Source organism: Vanacampus margaritifer, chromosome 9, assembly GCF_051991255.1.
Source record: "Vanacampus margaritifer isolate UIUO_Vmar chromosome 9, RoL_Vmar_1.0, whole genome shotgun sequence".
Taxonomy (NCBI): Eukaryota; Metazoa; Chordata; class Actinopteri; order Syngnathiformes; family Syngnathidae; genus Vanacampus; species Vanacampus margaritifer.
This window is the reverse complement of record NC_135440.1, coordinates 26,877,383-26,893,604: the sequence shown is the minus strand read 5'-3', so window position 1 is coordinate 26,893,604 and position 16,222 is coordinate 26,877,383. Positions and strand designations below refer to the sequence as shown.

At 41.2% G+C, this 16,222-nt stretch overlaps 1 protein-coding gene across 1 annotated transcript in view; it reads right to left on the bottom strand.

The window, feature by feature from the left end:
- The window catches only part of tmem145 (transmembrane protein 145), a 34,312-nt gene that overhangs the window by 5,739 nt on the left and 12,351 nt on the right, over positions 1-16,222 (bottom strand). Inside the window, exons 6-12 of the mRNA XM_077574979.1 lie at positions 11,928-12,012; positions 11,525-11,596; positions 7,658-7,726; positions 5,904-5,984; positions 5,438-5,516; positions 4,527-4,620; positions 1,637-1,809 (exon numbers count right to left, since the gene is read on the bottom strand). Coding sequence (XP_077431105.1) covers positions 1,637-1,809; positions 4,527-4,620; positions 5,438-5,516; positions 5,904-5,984; positions 7,658-7,726; positions 11,525-11,596; positions 11,928-12,012 — 653 coding nt within the window. The remainder of the gene's footprint in view (positions 1-1,636; positions 1,810-4,526; positions 4,621-5,437; positions 5,517-5,903; positions 5,985-7,657; positions 7,727-11,524; positions 11,597-11,927; positions 12,013-16,222) is intronic.

Genomic DNA, 16,222 nt, shown 5'->3' with positions numbered 1-16,222 from the left:
TCAGACTCCGCCATTTGTCTCCAATGCTTACAAAACACTACAGACACTTATGTTCATGCTTTATGGTTATGTACTCCGGTTATGTATTTCTGGACTAAAGTCTTAGAAAAACTTTCCGCTATTTTGGACTGTAGGATACCTTTATCTCCAAACTTGTGTTTGCTAGGTGACCTAACAACAACTGATTTACCACATAAACAATTTCAATCTACACTTGTAGCCCTTACTATCGCTAAAAAAACAATTCTTGTTAACTGGAAAAATAAACAAACTCTGAATATCGACCAATGGTCTAACCTCCTCATAAATCACATTTTAATGGGAAAAATATCTGCCTCAAATAAAAACCAAATATCAAAATTTATAGAAACATGGTCTACGTATATCGAATTTTTTAACCTAATTCCGGTTACTTAATTCTGTCTGTTGGCGAGAGCGACCACATCGTGATAACTTACATTGATGTTTCTGCATCTGGCAATTTATTATTATATTATATTATTAGTATGGGATTTTTTTTAATGGGCTTTAGGTGAACTGATGAATACACACACGCACATACACATACTCACCCAAATACAAAAAATATATATATATATGTATATATATATATTTGAGAAAAAAAAAATATATATTTTTTTTTTTTTTTAAAAAGGAGAGCAATGATGATGTCAAATCGAATGAACAATACTGAGCTCTCCTTAGAGAGAAAAAAATAAATAAAAAAATAAGAGAAAAAATGAAAATGAAAATGCTAATTTGAGCAAACTTGAAAGGATTGCGTTTCTACTTGTAGGGCTTTTTTCTTCTCGCAATAAAAAGGAGCAGACAAAAAATATATATTTTGTTAAAAAGTCATTTCCAACTTTGGTCAGTTGCTTAACTTTAGTCAAAAACATCAAAACAACTTTTTTCCCCATGCCACTTCCGTGAATTGTAAAATCATAAAAAAATATTAAAATATAAACATGTTTTTTTTTAAACACGAATAAGGTATAATTCTTTACAGCAGTTTTGAATGACTTTTTTTTTTAAAAAATAATTTCTAATTGTTATTATTGTTTATTATAATATGTGCTGAATATTTAAACTATTTTATTTTTAACAAAAATAAAACAACTTTCACAAGATTATAATAATATTAAATCACAATTGCATTTTTAAAAACGTAAGCAGAATTAATGTCAATAAAAAATGACACTAAAAAATGCAATTTTAAAAATAAACTAATTAGAATTGGTATGCTTCGATTCTTTATTTACAATAGTTTGCCCTTTTTCATACTCTTATTCTGACATGTTTGGAAAAAAAACCTATTGTACATTCAATCATTGTTCTTTTTCCTAGTCAACACTGCTTTACGTAAATGTTACTCAAAACATTACCTGTGCACTGCGGTGAAATGTTTGTCTTTTATTCAGTATTTCGATGACAACAGATTATTTTTATCCACGTACAGAGCAGGCAATTTAAAACAACTTGAAATCCTCTTGACAATTCAAGTACATTTCCTCAGAAAGGCATGAATAATTCAAAGAAAAGATTCTTGCTGCTGATGAATGGGGGGCGAGGGATGGAGCAGGTGGGGTGGGTGGGGGGGGGGGGTATGTAATCCCCCGGTGGGCCGAGGACTCACCATAGCGTGTAGGTTGTGAAGAAGGGCACGTAGAAGGGCTGCTTTTCGGGGTAGTGCTTGAGCGAGACCAGCACGGCGTAGCAGAACCACACGTAGGCCAAAAGCTGCAGGCCCATCAGCCCGTAGCCCGCCGGGCTGTCGTAGGCGTACAGAACCTCGCCGGGGTCAAAAAACTGAAAACAAGTCCAATCGACATCACTTGGTTTCAGGGCTGGACCGGCCATCTGGCATGCAGGGCAGATCCCCGGTAGGCCGGGGTCTCTTCTGGGGCCGATGTGGCGCTATTCAATTATTCTTTTCCCCCATCTTACCCCCAGAGACCCGCCCACAATTTGGAGGGAGCAGCCCATTAACCGCAAACTGAACCAATAAACATCAGTGGTAGAGCTACGTGGAAGCCAAGGGTGGTCAGGAATTGGGTCTACAGGTCAAAATGGCAGGGGCCATTATTTGTGCCAGTCCAGCCCTGCTTGGTTTTATAAACACACGGCCACCATGTAGCTCCGCCCCTGCATCGGCAGAGATATGGACATAAAGGTTGGTGAATAACGATGGCATTTCCTGACATGAAGCAATGTTAAGATTGGGGGTGTCAGGTGATTACAATTTTTAATAGTAATTAATCGCATGACTTCAATAGTTAACTCGTGATTAATTGTAAATTTGATATCTGATCTAAATGTACAATAAAAAAAAAATGCATTCTCTTGTTAACATAAAAGTGGGGGGAAAATGTTAAATAGAAATATGGCTGCATCTTTTAGTCATTGAGAGAGTAATTTCATAATAATTCATGAAATTGAGTTAAAATTAAAAAGATGAACTGTAAAAAAAAAAAAAAAAAGTGATATTGATTTGTGTTGAGGTCATTTTTCTGCCACTAGATGGCAAAATTGCATTTGTAAGACGTTGGTGACAGCGCAGTGCATTTTTCTTTTCACATTAAGAGCTATCTAATCTTTAACATGAAGTAACTCAAATTGTAAAATACAACTTGACCCCAGTCTCCACAAAAATATGCTTTATTACTGCTAAATTTTCCCGTGGACGTGCCTGCTACGTTGTGACTGGAATTCCTCAATGAAGGCTTTCCAAGTAAGGGGCGACCATTAATCGCGCATCACGAGTGGAGTTAAAGGAACTTTAAACAAACTCAAAATGAACGCACTAATTTCGACACCCTTGGTTAGGATATTTTACGCTCACGTTTGGCATTTGTGACGCTGGGCACATTTGTTGGCGACGTCGCCACCTTCCTCCTCGCTGTCCTCGCACGCTCATCTCGGTCGCGGGCCGCCAGCAGATTGCATTTCACGGTCCGGCGGACGCCCGGCGTGACCGAGTTATAATGCGGCTGGTCTCCGAGGACGGCGTCGTGAAAAAGTCTGTCGTCCCATCGAGCGAAGCCCGTTGAGTTGTGAACGTAACCCAGCCGGGTTTATTTTTAGCGGGCGCTCCCTCGAGTGTGAAGCTCTTCCTTTTTATTTAGTTGGACGGACGGACGGACGGACGGACGGAGGGACGGCAGGGCTGCTTATCTGCACCAAGCAGGATGTTATTAATTCATCAGATGCTGAACTTCACAGCGAGGGGAATGTTCACGCTGGAAAAGCGGAGACGAGCCGCCGCATAATGAATGAGGGTGACGATGTCACAGCAGGCGCGCCGGGGAACTCTGCAGTGTGTCTGCACGGCAATGAGGCGACTGCTCGCCCCCATTTGGGACACTTGAAGGAAAATGAACCCATTTCCTCAAATACACGGCCAACTTGACTTCGGACTTTAAATTGTTCTGCGAGCCGAGTGGAAACTCAATTTACTTTGATGTGAAAATCCATTTTCCAGATTAACATGAATTGAAATGAATGAATTGATCCATCCCAGCTAGAATTGTTTTGTTACAGCCAACTTTACAACAAGCAGCAGATAATAAACACTATTTTGTCATTTCCAGTCGATGTTTCAATGTAAAATAGAGTGGCACGTCGTTTATGTCATCAAATCACATTATTTTACATAGTCCAGTAGCTTAATGCTAACACATAATGTAAAACGCCATTGACTGGCTAATCAAAGTAGCGTCGATGTCGTAGCAATGAATACTCAGACAATGTCATCATTCCCTGCAAAAACAATTCTTCATGTATGTCTGTATTATGCCAAAACGGTTAAATTATTTACATTCTATTTGATCACTTTTACCGTTTACAAAAAAAGGCATCACAGTGCTAGTGGTTAAAACGTCTTTCTCGCAGTTTTAAGGTTCTCAATTTCAATTTCTAAAAAAATTGTTTATATTAGGGATGTCAGGCGATTAAAATTTTTAATCGTAATTAATCGCATCAATTGAATAGTTAACTCCCGATTAATTGCAAGTTTTTATACTCTTGTTAACATAAAAGTGGGGAATTTTTTTTTAAATTAATATAAATATGGCTGCATCTTTTAGTAATTGATATAGTATTCATAAAATTGTGTTAAAATTAAAAAGATGTACTGCACTGTAAAAAACGAGTGTGATATTGATTTGTGTTGAGATCATTTTTCTGCCACTAGATGGCATAATTGCATTTGTAAGATGGTGACAGTTCAGTGCATTTTTCTTGTCATGCATTCCGAGTAAGGGGCGATCCTGCAAAGGGTTAGGGTTTAACTCAAACTTTAAATTAACTCAAAATTAACACACTCATTTTGACACCCCAATTTTATATCAATAAAAGCTTACAAGAAATGTCCCAACATCTCCAGTGGAGTGAGTACCCTAAAACCTGTAATTTAAAGTAAAAATCACAAAATGATCGAAAAGCGCGTGAGATGACGCACTCGTGTCGGGTTTGACGATGTGGACGGCGGTGAATGATGGCCCAGGTGTGTGCGCGCGTGCGCGTACCTCGGCCTCGTAGATGAAGAGGATGACGTAGGTGATGGTGTAGACGGTCATGTAGATGCTCAGCTTCACCGAGCCGCTGTGGCTGATCCTTGCCCTGATGGAGAGTCAAAGTTCGGCCATCGGTTGGACGGAAGACAGAAGAGACATTGACGTGTTTGACATGTTGAGGGCGGGACAAGGAGGCATCAAAACGACATGGAGATTTTTTTTTTTTTCCAGAGGACGGCCGAGCTCACATTTGAACTCTTTGAATAATAAATGCAAGCTCCGTTTCCTTAAAGAAATACTCAACTTCACTTACAGCCTTGTAAATATTACAAGAGCAAAGTGTAGGAGGAGCACCGTCTCCTGTTCTCATAGACTTCTGGGTAAGAGAGATTTGATCCGAAAGGAGACTAAGGGCAAGATGGAGGACGGCGAAGATTGTGGAGCAGTCTTAGCGTCAGAGGTGGATAGTGACGCACTACATGTACTCAGTTACTTTTATTTAAGTCATTTCTTGGATAAATTGTATTTGTCAGAGTCGTTTTATTTGCTGCCTGCACAGTTCAGTCAATGGCAATGAATGAATTTCATTCAACACACTTTTTACTTTGACTTGAGCATTTCTGTCACATCAAACAGGGCCATGCAGTCACATGACCACAAAGTCTCCCACAGAGGCAACATTTTCAAAGTGACTTCTTTTCGGGGGAACACAAACGCACACAAAAACAATTTAAATCAGAAAATCGTTTTAGGTTTCAAAAGTTGGGAGTGCACTGAATCAAAGTGAATCGTTCCATTTTAAAATGAAGCGCCCTTGAATCGTAATGGAGCCCCGTGTATCGAGCTACGCATCAAGTCGGCTTTTATTGGAGAGATGCGCACACACACACACACACACACACAAAATAAAATTGCAGTCCCACCTAGTGACGGTGAAACCTTTGCCCAGTAGTATGAGCATAAGCAGGAACACCAGGAAACTGAGTGAGAAGAGTAATTTCCCTGGAGAGACACAAAGAGGAGACACCAGAGTAATAAGGAAAGAGGAACCAGTCAACTGCGCGCACACACACACACACACACACACACACCCACACACACACACACACACACACACACACACAATTATTAGAGCCTTTTCAACTCGCAAGAAGGTTACCCCACGGAACGAGGAGCATGGTCTTAAAACTTTCATATCCAGGAACCATAAGTGCCGATATGGTCAAAATGTTTTGGGACCCGTGACAATTGGCCAAGAGGAAATGAGCTACAACACCTTATGCTCTTCTACGGAGACTTTTTGACACGATTTCAGAGCCGTCTGTGGGAATTTTTGTCCATTCGTCATCAAAATCCTATTTTCGAGCACGCGGGGAAGACAGAACCCACCGAGGATTTTCAGGCTGCCGTTGCCGACGCCATCGCGAGCGTAGAGGCCCCAGTAGACGCAGTGGAACAGCAAGCTGAGCACTGCAGATGGGAAAGAGAATTACATTGTGAGAGACCAAGACACGGAAGAGGAGAGAGCAAAGATGTAGAAATGTGTGGTGGCAAGTCGACGAATATGGGCAGACCTACAACATATGGATTTTTATTGGGGGCAGGAAAAAATAATGATTACCGATTAATCAGTGGATACCAAAGACTATAAAAATGGGACCCATTGCCTCCCTGCTTGACACTCAGTATAAAGGGTTGGAATTGGGGGGTTCGATCACCGTGTGATTCCCGAGCGCAATCATTGCTGCTCACCGCTCCCTCGGGGGGACGGGTCAAATGCGGAGAACGAATTTCGCCCCCACTTAGTTGGGTGTGACAGTCAGTGGAATTTATCTTATCTTTATGAATAAAAATAAATAAATGACAGTTTCTCCAGGGCCATTATGACAGAGCCTGTAAAAAAAAAATGTGTTCAACTACTTTTAGCAACAAAAAAAAATCACTTTCAACATCTCAATGTTACGAAGAAAGAAGACAATTTGCAGTCACACAACCTGTCCAAGAGACATAAAAAAAACAATGAAAATAAAATAAAAAATAGACCGGGTAGTCACCTTTTACAGCGCCCTGTTTTCACAGATAAAAAGAAAAACAAAAGGCAGGAGGAAGTAAAAAAAAAAAAACAGACTGAGGGCCTGTAAGAGGAGCACAGTATGGATTTGGGAAAAAAAAACCTCAGCTAACAGGTTCACATTAAAAGGATACTTGACTCATTGAGACATTTTCAGCAGTAAAAAGTTTGTCCAGAATTTATTTGATACCTTCATTATTTTTCACGTCCAATACCTTTCAAAACAAATTTTTCCACTTGCTGTCGACTGAAGATGACATCACCTGTGCTGAGGAAGTTGGTAACAACCAATCATGGCTCACCTGTTTTCTGGGTTTGGTCAGCAAACTATTCACTTTTTACTGCTGAAAACGTCTCCATGAGTCAAGAAACCCTTCAATACTCGACATGCAGACTAGCACAGGGGGGAATATTACAGCCCTCCTGTAGAGGGCGCCACCACATCCCATCTGCAGGTACACCATAATAGTCTTGTATGAGCCCTCCGCCTTGCGGGGAAGCCGACAAAAGTGCCGTGTGCAAGCGCGAGTGTGTGTCCTTCCCCCCCAACGGCACGTCGACGTATCGTCGGGTTGCTAACTTCCTGTTGAAGAACAGCAAGTTTGTCATCCTGAAAGTTCCCCCGAATGCCGGATGCTGCCAACGTTTCGGGAGCCGTGCACGACTTGAGCACAGCGTGCCGGTGCTTTTGCCAAATCCGGAAGAAACGAGGTAAAAAAATAAGATGAATTTCCGAGGGGAAAAAAAGCAGACATGCTTGTGAACGGGATCAGAGAGGGCATGGGAAGTGATTTAAAAAGAGGAGAAGCAAAGGAGGAGGCGAGATAAGGAGGAAGAAAGAGATGAGCGCCGGCTTGCAAGGGGGGGGGGGGGGGGGGCTGTCGGCCGGCACGCTCCGCCGCACGTTCAATAGCGCCCATTCAGACGTTAATACGGGCCGATAAGATCAGCCGCGCTCGAGTGTGGATTAAAGCGGCTGCGAGATTGCGCATGGCTCATTGTCGTCCTGCCGCAGCCTTAAGCGCCTCCCGTTGCGACGTCGTGTGTGTGCGTGTAGGATGGAAACGCTCACCCTCCACACCTGCGGCCGTCATAAACATTTTGTAGGTGGTGTGAAGAAGCTGTCTCCCCTTCAGATTGTCTGCAGAAAGAAAAGGCATAAAAAGGGATGAGGTGACGGAGGTGGCTTTTGTGCCAACGCCAGACACGACGATAGAAGGCAGCAGAGGCGCCGTTAGCATGCGTCCGTATACAGACGCGTACATTTCTTGGGGATGAATATTTTACCAGTGCAAACACGCCTGCGAGGAGCCGCGGGCGGGGGGGGGAATTTACTGGTGGTAAACATTCGCGCTCACCCTGTGTACATGTTCTCCAAGAGGACGCTTACGCAACAAAACAGAAAAAGGAAATTGGCGATTGTTCACATACAAGACTCGGCGCTGGGCGGAGTCAGCGAGAACTTCTCTGATGGCCTCAACGCCAGCACCACTTTCACGATCCACATTACAAACATTTCTGACATCAAAGTGGATTCATTTATTCTCAACAGTGTTTCTTGTGGCTGTGCTGCTTTCTACGAGGGTGTATTAGGGCCATATAGAAATATATATATTTATTTATTTATTTTTTAATGTGTGGGGGTTATATTCAGAGAGAAAAAAACTCGAACATTTGCGACAATATAAAGTTGCAAATTTGCAAGAAAAAAACTCACAGTTTTTATGAGAAAATAACTCGAACAATTGTGGTGTAAAGCGGCAAATTTGCGAGAAAAAACTTGCATATTTACAAGAACAAACTCGAATAATTGCGACATTATAAAGTAGCAAATTTGCAAGACAAAAAACTCACATATTTACAAGAACAAACTCGAATATTTGCGACAATATAAAGTAGCAAATTTGCAAGACAAAAAACTCACATATTTACAAGAACAAACTCGAATAATTGCGACATTATAAAGTAGCAAATTTGCAAGACAAAAAACTCACATATTTACAAGAACAAACTCGAATATTTGCGACATTGTAAAGAGGCAGATTTGCGAGAAAAAGCTCACAAATTTATGAGACAAAAACTCATATGATGTGCAATAGTAATCTCTGCTAAAGCAATTACTATATCCTTATTTGAAAACTAGAACAAAACATTGCACACTTGGGAATGGTGGCACAAACATCCAAGTAGGCTAAGTGTATTTCTCGCAAGTTTCTGAGTTTTTTTTTTTGTCCACAAACCTGCAAGTTTATTCCTTGTTTAAATTTGTGAGTTTTTTTTCTCACAAATTTGCCACTTTATAATGTCACAAATCTTCAAGTATTTTTCCTCATAAATATGTGAGTTTTTTTCCCTCAGAACATTAAAACAACAATATTTATATGTGGCCATAATATACTGTTGTAGGCTTTTGGCAAATGTGGATTTTAGATTCTCTCCCCATGCCCCCCCACCCCCACGCCCGAATCCTATTTCTGCCTCAATGTGCTGTTTTGACCCAAATAATTATCACAATTATTTATTATTTTTCTAATCAATATTGTAATTAAGATTACTAATCACAGTTTTATGCACTACTTTTCATAAACCATATGTAAGTATTTTCAGTGCAAAATTACTCAACATAAATAACTATTATTATAAACAGGGATGTGATTTGACCAAAGTGAAATTGTCTGAAAATTCAGCCGGGGGTCTGGGGGCCGCTGGCACCCAGCTAGGTCCAGGGCAGTGCCCTGGTGGGGGGACAAGGGGGGGCAAAGCCCCCCTGAGCTCATGGGTTTTCCGTGTTTTTAAGTACTTTCAATGCACTCACATGACAAAGAAATAGACAAAACAACAGCATAAATTTTGAAAAGTAACTCATATTAGAGCATACCACAAATGTCTTTGTTATAGCAGAAGATGTTATCTGTCGGAGTCATGCGCATACACAATGAACTACTAAAAAAAAAAAAAAAAATCGGATTTTTTTTTTTGATAAAAAAAAAGCGGAATTCCGCGAATTAGCGGAAAAATCACATCCCTGTATAAATAAATAAAATGTATTATGAGATAACTGAATTCTGACGATTAAAATACACACGTTATCAACTCGTTGATAGCACAAACATTCTCCGCAAATCCAACGTTCCGAGTGAATAACTGATCTAGGACTGTTAAATCAGGCAAGTGGAAACGAAGAAAAGCCAAATTTAGCACAACATTCTGCAGCCAACAGGAGAGGTGGCACATAAGTGAAAATGTCTTCCTCACTCCAAGTCTCCTGTGCGAACATCAGCACTCAGATGCGCCTCATCATGTGCCGCGATTGCTCCGCAAGGATAGCAAGGGAACGTTCTTCCCACTAGCATCTATTCCAAGCTGCAGTAACTTGAGGAATCGAGATAAAAACGATGCAGGGGGAGTAACGTGGACCATTTAACAACAGGGTGTCACTGCTGGAGGTAAAAAAAAAAAGAAAAGAAAAAAAGTCCTTGAGGAGCGGATCACGTCACTGAAATGTTCCGTTTAGTGTTGTCGTGTATTCCTTAAACGAGAAGGAAGCTCCGTGCTTGACCTTGGCATCGTATTTCACTCGACGCTCGCGAGGCAACATGAAGGATGAATCTCGCATAATGACGTTTGAAAAATGCACGGCGGCGGCGCCGCGTGCCGGCCGGCATGAAATGTGATTTGAATGAAAGATCGAGCGCAGCTACCACAACAAACTGACGCTTTGATGACATCGTGTCTTCTTAAAATGCATTTTAAAGGCCACACACAAATACATTACATTTAATGTGGCAGTTATTTAGTCAGTTCGTTTCCTGAGACAAGTTTGACTTGTTATGTGAGGAATCTTGTCACTCAATTTGCCCCATTGAAATAAATAATAATAATAATAATAATCCGTTCCAGCTCCCCAAAACTTTTTTGTTCAATTTTAATATAGAAAAAAGCAACGTCCGCTTCTCTTGTTTTGGCTTGCAAAAAATAAATAAAAATTTAAAATCACAACTATGTAACTCTTAAGTTAATTCTAATAACACCCTCCTCCAAATCCAAACACCCCAAAAGTCACATGAAAAAATATGTCTCAAAAGTCAAACAGAAGCATCATGTGTGTCAACATGTAAGACTGAAAATGTGCTTTGCTTTTTCTTTGGCATCTTTGTGATTTTTGACCATACAAAACTATAAAAAAAAAAAAAAGTATTTTTACGATATTTCTTTTAGTTTTATTGAACAATTACTGATCTTCTCTTTATGTCAGGAATGTTAAAACATCGCCTGAACAATTAATGAAGGTTTTATGATCGCGTTGGAGCGCGGACGGACATTTCAGATTTTGGTGCCGACTTGTTATTTATTTGCTTTTGGCTGTTACCCGGCAAAAAATAAATAAAACAAAACAAAACAGTGATTAACAGTCAATAAGTATATATTTGGACATTGAAATAAATATAATATTTTAATAATTAAATATAATTGTATCTCATTAATCAATTATTTGAATGAAAAAGTCTGGCGTTGATTCCAAGATGACTAAAGCTGATGATGGCAGAATCCATTCCTCTGCCTCGGATTACGACTCCCACCAAAAGTAGGATGCAAAAATCTATTTGGGATTGCTGTGCCTTGGCGGAGGTCTCCACTCCACTCTAGTTAACAATTGAGAAGGGGAAACGGCAGACACGTAAACGTCGATGTGACCCATTCTGCACTCTGCTTCAAACGTCCGCATCCCGTGAGGCCGCCGGCACTGAAAATTTAAAGCGAACTGATGCGAAAACAAGGCTTCTCCCATTAAAAGGGTGTAAAAAAGCAAAAGCGGCACTTTGCTGGAAATTTCACGACTACAAAGTGGGACGAGGGACAAGGGAAGCTACTCTTATGCCATCAAGAAAACATGGCCGCCGTTTTCTAATATAGGAAATGGACTTGAAAAGATACTCACAGGCAAAGTAGCACGAGAGCAGGAAGACCACGGAGAAGATGACCAGGAAGGTGATGTCCGTCTCCAGGATCCCTGAAGACCACAAATAGAATCACTGATGAGGCCAAGGCACCAACGCGGTTCGAGAGCACGAGCGCAGAATGACACAAACGCTTCCCGCCTACTCCTCTCGCTTCATCCGTCATCGTTAATCCATCCATTACGCTCATTTGTCCACTTCGCTCCACTTTATTGGCCGTGCTAAGTCGACCATTTCTCACGTAATTGTTTCTCTCTCCACTCTCGGGATGTTCCATAGCATTTTTCATCAGTATTCACTTTTGAGGACTTGCTGATTACGGACACTGAAGTCACGAAGAATTCTGAAAATGAAAATGTCAAATTTCCACGGTGGCAGATTTACCAAATTCGTCGGCCGAGAAGTGCTGCGTCCAGAAAGACTGGCCGTTGGTCAGCTTCATCTCGTACTCCAGCTGAAGGCCGTCGCCCTGCGGGAACGTGCAGACGGGAGAGCCATCAAATTATACGACAGAGAAATAGACTTGCTTTCTAAAATGCAATTTTCAAGCCTTTGTTGAGCGACAGGAGAAGAAGAAAACATGAATTAAGCTGCTGTCTGCCACAGCTCTCACTCACGTGCAGACTCGCTGGCTTCACTTAAAAGTAGGGGTTCCAAATCAGGTTTCAAGTTGGTATTTTAGATCAGTGGTCCTCAACCCTGGTCCTCGAGGACCGCTATCCAGCCTGTTTTCCATGCCTCCCACAGCCAACACAGGTGATTCATATCATCAGCTAATCAGCAATCTCTGGAGAAGGCTGATAACGATCTCCACCTGTGTTGGCTGTGGGAGATATGGAAACCAGGCTGGATGCCGGTCCCTGAGGATCAGGGTTGAGGACCACTGATTTAGATGACGATTTTGAGGCTAGCGTGGCTGTTTCAAATTAGGGCTTCAAATCAGGGTTAAGATTTAGAGTTGGGGTGAAATTTTCAATCGAGTGTTTTTAAATTAGGGTTAGGGATCCTATTTACGATACGATACAATATACTTCTATTTTCCCCGTGGGGAACTTTTTCCTGGACTCCGTCCAGCTGCAGTTTACAGTAAGGAAAAAAACAACAGAATAGAAAGAGATAAAATCAAAATTAAATAAGAAGTGCAGCAGTAGTTTACAGTGAGAAAAACAACAGAATAGAGAGAGATAATTAAAATAAATAATACACACACACTCCTATATATATATATATATATTGCACCACTTAGTTAATGTCGGTTATTAAGTAATTTGATGGATGTCGGCAGGAATGAGTTCTTGTAGCGGTTCAGCCTGGTTCTGGGGGCCCTGAATCTCCTGCCGGAAGGCAGTGGCTGGAACTCTTGATGCAGAATGTGAGTCGGGTCAGTAACAATTTTCTGTGCCAGTCTGGTGACGGACTGCTCATTTATTTAAAGGTTTCAATTTAGGGTTAGGGTTTCAAATTAAGGTTTTAAGGCAAGGATAGGGCTTCAAATGAGTTCTCCTTGGAACTAGTATATGGATGCATTTCTTCAAAAAATTTCTTTATTTTTTTTTGCTGGGTAGGCTTTGAAAATGTGGTTTCAGGACAGAATTCTGGTTTCGGGTCAAGGTTAGGGTTTCAAGCGGAGTGCGTCCTCCCCTCAAATAGACTTCAAGCGTCAAACAATTTTCTGCTTGTCAAAAGCGGACGTTTGATTTCACCAGCGCTTGATGACAGCCAATCAAACGTGTCGGTCGGACGGCGGCCCGCACGAAAGGCACACATCAGATATCATCGCAACGTCAACGCCGCTTTTGCTTACTTTGCGGCAATTTATACAACTTTGATGCGTCGACTCGTGACGTCCTCCGTCGTCAATCAAGCGGAATGGGCCGTTAAAGTTAACTGATGATCAGCGGCCCGTTGGCGCGCTTTGCTGCAGTCATCCATCTTGGTGGCGCTAATGGAGCCACTTTAGCAACAACGCGAGAACAAAAGGCGAGATGAAACGCTGTAAATACGGGACGGCGTCAAGCTGCTGTTGACAGCAGCAGGGGGGGGGGGGGGGGGGGGGCTCAATGGCCGGCGGGCTAGCAGTGGATCTTTTCTATGCAAGTCCAAGAGCGTTAAGCGCCGTGTCCATTAGGCGAGCCTGGCGTGACACTAAACGCCTCCGCTGGAAGCATCCATTCTAATCACATCCTGACTCCGTCTGCACCAAAACAAACAAGGACACGCGCACACGCCCGCGGAATGACAAGCAGGTGAAGGCGCACAAGCAACTAATCGGTTTCGTTTTTTAAGACATGAATCATCATTCAGTCTTTTTTTGTTGTTGCTTTCACTTGCAAACGCAAATGTGAGATATAAGCGTCGTTTGGTGGCAGCCAAATCAATTCACTACACCGCCTCAAGAATAATGCTAACTTATAATAGAAAATCCTTTTGACATGCTAACCACAGTTAGCAGTTTAGCAACCCTTTAAGCAATGGATGTTTGAAAACAAATTGAAAAACAACACGTTATGTTCAACAACAACAAAAAAAGACAAAAATTACTGTAACTCTTGTCAGAGGTATTGAAGCCCAGCTGTTTCCTACACACATTCACCAAACCCTTTTTTATTAAAAAAAATGTGATTCAAGACGTAGTATAGGGTTTACTGGTGAACAAAATGAACAAGGAGAGGAGTTTTGCTAGTTTGATCTTTTGCTAGATAGCTAGCTGTGCTAGATTAGAATTGCGCAACTTGGCATAGCGGCAGCAGATAGAATGAAAACAGCAGAGGCCCCAGAATTGAGCCCTGTGGAACACCATACATTCTGTTATACATGCAAATTCATATTGCACATATGCGTCCAACCACTTTCTTTTTTTTTGCTTGACATTGTATGAAGGGATTAAAATTTGGGGGCGCCTGGAAACGATTTCCATTCATTTCAATGCACAAAGACCACATGATATGAGTGTTTTGAGTTATTAGAATCATATCTCAAGGCACCACGGTATTTGAAACCCAAACTACACGTTTTCCCCATTTAATGTGGGCAAGACAATCGATAAGCACATCTAGAAAGCGATTGTGTGCTTCACATGACTAAATGCCTGCTCACAATGTCCTGAGCATCTGACACTTCCTGGCTGAGAAGAACATCCCATCACAGGACAATGTGTATTTCTATCTTTTCTAAATCCATGACTAATCCTGCTAAAAATGCAGCCCGCTTCGCCCGCTCTGGTGCGGAGTCACTCGCCATTCGGTCGTCTGAGCTCCCGCGCGTCGCATTCAAATAACAGCAAACTTGCAGCCCGCAATTCTCAAGTCGGTGTCGGCCAGGGTTCAGTATCTTTATTACGAGGTCTGCTCCACTTTCAAATGATGTTGGGTGCAAAAAATGCAGAAGCGGCGAGGCTAAATTTAAGCTGACGCTGATTGAAAATCCACAGTGAGCCAGCACAAAGTAGACCTAGAAACATGCCGTGAATCACACGGTCCTCCTCGGGCGGGCGGGCGGGTGTATTTTTTGCCTCGCCGTAAACAACAAACACCGCAAAGCGTGTTATTCAAATTGCCAAACTGGTTCGCGGCTGCGATTTTGTTTTTTCTTCCAGAGGTTGGATTTTGTGAGCTGTCCTCATTCCAAAAAAATAGAAATGCAGTAGAAATGTATGGCTGTATTATGATACTGCATGTGAACATTTTCCAATAAATTTGGTGATTAAAAGAACTAAAATCGAATAAAGTCCATTAAAATGAATGTGTCGATTGTCTTTTGAGTGCCGTTGAATATATGAGGGGGAAAATGCATAGCTTCATCAAAATGGAAGAAAGAGACAACATTTTTGGTCCGCACTGCTACAAACATGCCAAATTTGAACATAAATCTCAATAACACTGCAAGCAGTATTCTGCGCAACAACAACAAAAAACAGTGGAACGTGATGAGCCAATATTTTATAATTGCTGTTACAATATGTTCAATTATACAGGGATGTGATTTGACCAAAGTGAAATTATCTGAAAATTTAGCCGGGGGTCTGGGGGCCGCTGGCTCCCAGCTAGGTCCAGGGCAGTGCCCTGGTGGGGGGACAAGGGGGGCGAAACCCCCCGGAGCTCATGGGTTTTCCGTGTTTTTAAGTACTTTCAATGCACTCACGTGACAAAGAAATAGACAAAACAACAGCATAAATTTTCAATGTATATTGAACTATCCCATATAAAATGGCAGTTTTAGTCAACTCAAAATCAGTCACATTCAAAAACATTGAACTGCCTTTGCTTTTAAAAACTATCACTGAGAATATCATCATATCTAACTAATGTGATTACTAAGTTAACACATAAATAATGTTGAAGAGTTCAAATTTCATGAACAAATAATTGTATCATGACCAAATGAAAAGTAACTCATATTAGAGCATACCACAAATGTCTTTGTTATAGCAGAAGATGTTATCTGTCGGAGTCATGTGCATACACAATGAACTACTAAAAAAAAAAATTAAAAAAAAAAAAATCGGATTTTTTTTTTTGGGGGGGGGGGGAGATAAAAAAAAAGCGGAATTCCGCGAATTAGCGGAAAAATCACATCCCTGATTATATCCAAAACATGCATTTAAATTTTCCTTCAAAAACTTGAAGAGTTCAACTTTTCAACAAATTAAAAAAAAAGAAAAAATCGAATTGATGGAATTA